At 34.9% G+C, this 7,789-nt stretch overlaps 1 protein-coding gene across 2 annotated transcripts; it reads left to right on the top strand.

The window, feature by feature from the left end:
* The first annotated feature begins 217 nt into the window (after positions 1-217).
* LOC131655031 (uncharacterized) lies at positions 218-2,343 on the top strand. Of its 2 annotated transcripts, XM_058924942.1 has the most exons (4): positions 442-555; positions 686-1,000; positions 1,109-1,494; positions 2,019-2,341. In XM_058924942.1, the coding sequence occupies exons 2-4, from the start codon at positions 700-702 to the stop codon at positions 2,202-2,204; spliced, it is 873 nt and encodes a 290-aa protein (XP_058780925.1). In that variant the 5' UTR covers positions 442-555; positions 686-699; the 3' UTR covers positions 2,205-2,341. The 2 variants fall into 2 exon arrangements, with proteins under 2 accessions (XP_058780924.1, XP_058780925.1); XM_058924941.1 differs by having other exon boundaries at positions 218-1,000; positions 2,019-2,343.
* The last annotated feature ends 5,446 nt before the right edge of the window (positions 2,344-7,789 follow it).

The following is a 7,789-nucleotide window of genomic DNA, read 5'->3' as shown; positions in this document are numbered from 1 at the left end:
AAAAAAAGCTAAAATTATTTAGATTAACTTGTTTTAAAAATCTTTTAAAAATAAATAATTTAATACATAATTAAATATGATAAAATAAAATAATATTAATTGATTATTGTCACAAAATAAGAGATATAAAGATTTCAATATTTAGATGAAAATATTTAAAATTTAAATGGGTCGCAAAATTCAAACTCTTTGGGTTTTAACTTTTACGGAGGTCTCTGGCTGTCTTTTCATTCCCTAAACACAAAATTTGAAACACAAGATTCCAAATCAAAATCTTTGATTTAAAAAACTCATATTTGTTTAACGAGTAGAGAAAGAAAAGGGGAAATTTGAAAAACATTGGAAGAGAAGAAAATGGAAGGAGAAATTAGGGTTTGGTGTTTGGAACATCTTCTTAGAAAATCAAGCATCAAGACCAACCTCATCAACAAATTTATTTCTAAAATCTCACTCTCCAATACCGATTACCGCACCAAGAAAACAATGATCCTCAGAACCCTCGAAGATGCCTTGTCGGAAGCATTTATCCCAGAATATATGCTCCAAATTTTTGAGGTACTAGAAAAACTGTTACTTTGTCGCGACTCTTCAAATCCAAATTCAAATTCAAATTCAATCGCTGCTGCCATGAAAGCTGCTTATTGTAGTATTGCAGTTGAATTTACACTCAAGCATCTCGATGCAGGAACATCAAACCCTATGTACGGCAAAGCGGTGAAGAGGATATGGAAAGATAGGGTTCATGATATGCACAATGAGGGAAGTAGTTTTCTATTATCCGATGAATTGAAAGAATGGAAAAGTGAGATTGAGAAATCGCTTTTGGATGGAGAAGTTAGGAAGAAGCTTGCTTCCATTCCGTTTACTCGAAGAGACGCGATTGTAAAGGTGCAGGCTTTTTTGGCTGAAGCTTGGGAGGACTTAGGCCCTTCCTTTCTTGAATCAGTGGCGAACAATCAGTTGGATTCGAGTGTGGATGGCTTGCAGAAACAACAGGAAGGTTAGTTTTTTCTATCTTGCACTTTGTGAATTGTGAATTATAAAAGAAAGTTGTTTGCTTTTTAGTAGTTTTAATCTTAACGGTGTTTTTTTTCTTTTCCATTTTTAGTTTCTCCAATAGAAATTCGGAAAGACAATGAGAAGGTTGAAGGGAAGTTTACTACTGCTGTTGATCTTGAGGAAGTGGATTTATCAACCTCTTGTGTAAAAGCTGACACTTTGCGGATTAGCGAGAGCACGAAGAATGGGGAATCTCTTAAGGGAAGTTCTGTGGAGTTGCAAACCTTGGCCAAGGATTCTGGTTTGGTAATTGAGGACACGAATGAGGAGCCACAAATGGAAAACCCGAGTTTGGATGCAAACTTGCCCAACGCACAAGCTTGCCAGGGTAGTAATAATAACGAGACTAATCTTAATGAGACAACTTCTGTTCATCAAAGTGATGCTCATCTCCCTAACTTGATGAAACCAAATAGTACTGCTCGAACTCATGAGGTAAACTTGACTGTGTTTTGTAAATTTTGTTCTTCTGGTTTATTCGTTTTTGACTCTTATAAGACAATAGTTTGATGCGTACTGCACGCTGCACAATCCCTACAAAACCGTTTTGTAGGAATGGGTTAGGTTCAAGCACATTTCTTAAGTATCAGAGTTTGGTTTAAGATCCGGTGTGGCACTTGCTATTTGGTTTCCGCTATTAGGCCATCCATCATTTATTTCCACGCTACAGATGTCCTATTCTAGGCGTGAGGATGTGTGTTAAGAGTCTCATATCGGATTATATTCAGTCTAAACATGTGGGCATTCCTCATCCTACAGACAGGTTTTGTAGATGAGTTAGGCTCAACCACATTTCTTAACACTTGAAACTTTTTGTTTCCTGGTGTCTTGATTTTAGGATTTTAGGGTTTCATCTCGTTTGACATTTCGTTCACGATACTTTTATATTTTTATATTTTTAGTGGTATTTTTTTTTTGATTTGGACTTATGTTTAAACTTGCTTGCTTATTTTATGTAGTGGGATGATTCCATAGATGGCTTACATGCTAGTAAATTTAGTTTGCCTAGTCCAAAGAGGAGGAAACATTCTCCATTGAAGGCGTATGAACCAAAAAACATCGTAAAAAGGAGAAAACCGAAAAAATGGAGTAAATTGGAAGAGGATACCCTAAGAACCGGAGTAAACACGTATGATTTTTTTTAATCAAGTTACTATAATATTGTTTTTGTATTTTGTCGATACAAAGTTTTTATGTATTTTGATACACTTTCAAGTACAATTTCATAATCTAATTTTAAATTCAATGTATAAATTCTAATCAGACTCCATTCATAAAAATGAAATCCTAATTTTTCTAAAATAATTTATTTATTTATAAAAAAATTGTCCTTCAATAGTTGATCAATTTAAAATTTCCAATATAACATTATTACATTTATAAATTCATCTAATTAATATTAGTTGTATTATTTTAAATTCAATAAATTTTTACAGTAAATGTGAATCCACTAATACAGGAGTACTACTGTAAATGATTTTTTAAGTATTTTTTTCGAAACAATCAATTTAGTCATGTATTTTAGAAAAGAATAAATATACTCAAATGATGGAGTTCACAACTTAAAGTAATAAATTCAAACGAAACTAAGCAAAACAAACAAATACAACGGTTGAATTGAATTTGATGGACGAATTAATTGGGTAGACTGTCACCCCTACTGCATTTTATTTTATTTGATTCTATTGTAATTCTACTGAGTACTGACCCACACATTTATAATGCCCGTACTATGTAAGAGAATCATAAATATATTTAAAATATATATTTTTATAAAACTTTTTTAGAAATATTTCATGAAATGTATTTCTAAAGCAATTGTTTTAAGCCACAAATTCTTTCGTTTTCTTTCCAATTTAACATTTCAAAATTTTGTGTTCCTAAATTTTCAAATTTATAAATAATATAATTGCACCGTCATATTTTGTACTAAATCTATTTAGGTTTTTTTCTTTAGCCACCTCCCTATGGGGTCACTCTCTAGCGAAAAATCCAAATTACCCCTGCTTCGGAAATGAACTTTCGAAGCACTTTTTTTTTTTTAAAAAAAAATTTCACAATTTGGAAGTGCATCTCCGAAAACACCTCATGGGGGGTGTTTTCAGAGATGAACTTCCGAAAACACCTTTGTTCAGATTTTGGGGGGTTTCGGAAATGAACTTCCGAATTATGCAGAAACTGGTTTTTTTTTTTATGTTTTTCACAGTCTCGTATTTTTAATTAAAGGAAACCGGAAAATAAAATAAATGACATATAAACAAAAAAAACTAATATGATAAAAAAAGGTAATATATACAAGCCGATCCAAATCCAAATAAAAATAGTGTGCTAAAGATACAATCCGAAAACAAAAAATAAATAAACCCGACCACTACTGGGTGTGCCTAACCCTCTCACCCTGGGCCCTCCTCTGCCGCCTGTATGCCGCCGCACGACCCGCATCAGTGACGATCATCTCCATCACGGCGACTGCCTCTGGACCGCCCTGATGAACGACACCTCGATCCAACGCGTCCCGCCTAAGCATCTCTATCCGCTGGCAGATCGGCAGGAGATCAATGACGTGGTCATCCTCGGCCTGCTGGTTCTCCAGGATCTCCTCGTGTGCTGGCCTAGGAGCGCCAGGAGCGTCGGGTGTCAGCAGAGGATGAGACACCCAGTAGAACCATGTGACGTACCCCTCCACACTGTGCCAGTCCTGGGTGACCCGCATGAGACGGTACTCCTCCGGTACCACATGATGCTCCCAATCGTCCCACATGGCAGTGAGCTGCACTCTAGTCACTGTGTCGGGAGCAGCCTCGAAGGGTGACCTGGGATTTTCCAACCCCTAGGCAACTCCGTTTGCCTTACATATTCTGACAATGGAGAAACAAAATTTGGCCTGTGCAAACCTACGTTTATTCCATTCTGAACTAAAATTTGTTCGACTACATTAGAGATATTATTATGTCTAACATTGACATCTTGCTGGATATTTCTAAGAACCTGATCAGCATCCTGATGTCTTTGTACTATTAGGGACTTCTTGTTCAATTTGGTCCCCATTGTTTGTAGGTTCGACTACCCTCACGTTCGACCCTTGTGGCGTCAGAAGGTTTGGTTGTGGGGGTGCTCCAAAAAAATCTGCTATTCTGGCCATTTGTCCAGCCAATATCTCATAACTTTGGTTCGTGTTATTTATCATGGGAGTAAAAACAGTTCCCATTTGTTGAGTAAGGGCATTCACCATTTCATGATTACTTTCGTCTATTTGTTGTCGAATTGACAACATTGACGTAGTACTTAAAGATGGCAAAGCCTGATTATTGTAACCTATGCCCATAAGTCGACCCCCTGGATTCGATGTACTTGTTGCCATCATGCTGTCAGAATATAATGAAGGATTTATGTGTAAACCTTGCATCATAGACGTAGGCATTCCAAACCGAGGGTTAAAACCTGGTGGAGGCATCATTCCATGAAACGGCGGTCGTAATGGGTTAAACGGTGACCGTGCATTTGTTGGTGACGATACCAATGTTGCTGCCGTCGATCCACCAATATTTGTTGTTCTAACTGGGGATGAATTTGCGGCATTTTGTGATGTTGTTCCGGTTAGAACAACTCCTTGATTTCCAGAAAGGTCAGAATCATTTGTATTAACTTCAGACATGTTAGTTAATTTTCGACCACTTCTTAATATCATACATAACTATTTCACTAACAAATATAAAATAAACAGCAATCGACGAGTCCCACTGGGCGTGCCAATTTGTTTACCCAGAAAAATGGTAAACAAGCGCTAATTTCCTTTTTAAAGGTTACTTTTGCGGAAAGAGATCGAAGATTTCAAATGTGATCTTAGCAAGGAGTTCGAAATTTCTGATCTAGGAGACATTTCATATTTCCGTGGCATCGAATTCTAAAAGAGTAGTAGAGGCTTGATGATGCATCAAAGAAGATATTCAAGTTAAGTTCTCAAGATATTTGAGATGGAAGAATGTAACTCGACTTCGACACTTACAGAACCAAGACTACAAGTGTCGAAAGAATCATATGAAGATGATGTTGACCCAACTCAGTACAGAAGACTTATTGGGTCATTACGATACATTTGTCACACAAGGTATGATCTAGCATACAATGTGAGTATGGAAAGTAGATTTATGCAGAATCCAAATGTATTACATCTAGCAGCGACAAAGAGAATACTAAGGTATCTGAAAGAACTCTCGACTATGGCATTTTGTTTCTTACAGCTGATAAGGGAAAAGAACGCAAGTTAGTGGGTTACATCGACTGAAGTTGGTATAGTGATGTTGAGGGTCGAAAAATCCACAACTATTTATGTGTTTTTGCTAGGTGGAGCACCTGTTGCTTAGAGTTCGGGAAAAGAAATAGTTGTGGCACTATCATCGTGTGGAGTAGAATACATATCTGCTTCCCATTGTGCATGTCAAGCAACATGGATGGTGAATCTGTTCGAAGAGATTACAATAGAAGATCACGGAGCAATTACCATGAAGATCGACAACATGTCAGCTATCAATATGGCGAAGAATCCGATAGGACATGGCAAAAGCAAGCACATCGAAATGAGGTTCCATTATCTTCGAGATCAGGTAGCTAAAGGGAAGATAAATATGGAACATTGCAGAATTGAGAATCAGATTACAGACATCATGACGAAGGGTGTGCAAGTAGAAGTATTCAGAAGACTAAGAGCTATGATGAAAGTAGATAGCTTAGACACAATGAATTAGGTGATGTGTTAAATTGTAATTCCTCGTGTTGAAGCAGGTTGCTCGATAAAAGGAAGGTTGTGTCAAAATAGTCTAGCCTAGTGTGTGTCGAAATGTCGAAGGAGTTGCCTCGACATGTATTTCGACTTAGGCCTAAATTTGTAGTATTAGCATAATTAGGTATTTTGGGCTTTTGTAGTTTTGCGATTTGGCTTAGGGAGCAAGCTAACCTGAAACTATAAATAGAGGGAATAACCCCTATTTTGTAATAAATTATATATATTTTTTAAATTTTTGTAAACCCTAAGGGTATGTTTGGATTGATGGAAAATGATGGAATGGAATGGAATGGAGTGGAAGAAAGTCATGTTCCATTGTTTGGTTTTACAAAAAATGAATGGAATGGAATGGTATGTGATGGAACCCATTCCATCCAATACCATTATTTTAACCAATTTTTCATCCCCCCAAATTGAGGTGTATTCAATGGAATGAAATTAATTAATTAACAAATTACAATTTTGCCCTACAAATTTTATTTTCTTTAACCATGATACACTTTATTCTTTTAATTTTTAGAAATTAGGTATGATATTGTTTTATCTTGATTTATATATTCTTTATATAAAATATTGCAAGATATATTTTATTTATTTATTATATTTTATGTTGTTGTGCAGTTGTTTACCCAGAAAAATGGTAAACAAGCACTAGTTTCCTTTTTAAAGGTTACTTTTGCGGAATCAACTAAAATATTCCAGGACTGATTGCTTTAATTTGTTTATTACGTGTATCTAGTTTGTATTAAATATGGCAATAACTTTAAAGTAAAAGTAAATACTGAAATTAAAGGCTTTAGAATAACTAAAAGCAATAGAAAGCAGTAAATGTGCACTGAAAATGAAATATAACGTAAAATGATTGCGTAATTTAAACTGGTACGCAGACGTACATTCCAAAGTTGCACTCGTCACTCATTATTGCACAGAGCTTTGAGTTTACTTGTGTTTTTGTAGCAAATGCGGACCCCTAAACTGTTCCTATTGAACTTGCTTAAATAGTAAAAATAAAATAACTACTACTAACGGTCGACTGATTATCAGCCGACACGTGTCTTCGACATGCAGTATCTTCAACATATAAGGCCTCCACGCGTCACTTGTAACTGCTGAAAACCGTCTCCTTTTAACTTCTCGTACCTTCCGACTTCAACTTCAGTTTCTGCAGCAAAAATTCTTAAGTCTTCGCATACTTTTGGTCGAACGCTGAAGCCTCTGATAATCTTTCTAGTCGAACAGCTTCGACTACTAAGCATTACTTAGTCGAACCGCTTCGACCCAAATGGCAATGTAGTTATTTAATTGAGGCCCAATTACCAATTTAGGGCCTTTTTACCAAATTGAGGCCCAATTACCAATTTTGAGCTCAAGTTGCCCATTTGTTGGTAAGTCGAAATCCTAGGGTAACAGCAGTATACAACAGAAAAGCTCTGCTATAGAATAAATTTTAAAAGTTAGAAATTCTTCGTTAAAACAAAAACTTTATATGATAAAAAAAACTATATATGTCTAACATAATTATTTCTTTTTCAATATTTATACCTAACGTAATCAATTTTTTTGATAACTTATATACCATTCATATTACTTTTCATGAAAATGATAACGTTAAATAGTTGATACTGCTATTCATTCTACTATTTCATTAAGATATATGCCCATTCATTACTACATAACATAACATGATTTAATTTTTTATAAAAAAAATTAATTGATTTCTTTTAAGTTTGATACATTGTTTGATTTATTATAAAAAAATTAATTTGATTTATTTGTATATAAATCTATAATTAAATGTAATTTTTATTATTTAATTTTTATCGATAACTAATTAAGACATAAAAATAAAGTATATGAAATTGTTTTAAATGATGATGGTTCAAATATCTATTATTATTGTTCTAATGTGTATTAGAAAATTAACGTAGAAGATTTCAAATACCTTCT

The sequence above is a fragment of the Vicia villosa genome, linkage group LG3 (genome assembly GCF_029867415.1).
Source record: "Vicia villosa cultivar HV-30 ecotype Madison, WI linkage group LG3, Vvil1.0, whole genome shotgun sequence".
Lineage (NCBI taxonomy): Eukaryota > Viridiplantae > Streptophyta > Magnoliopsida > Fabales > Fabaceae > Vicia > Vicia villosa.
This window is presented reverse-complemented; position numbering and strand designations above follow the sequence as displayed.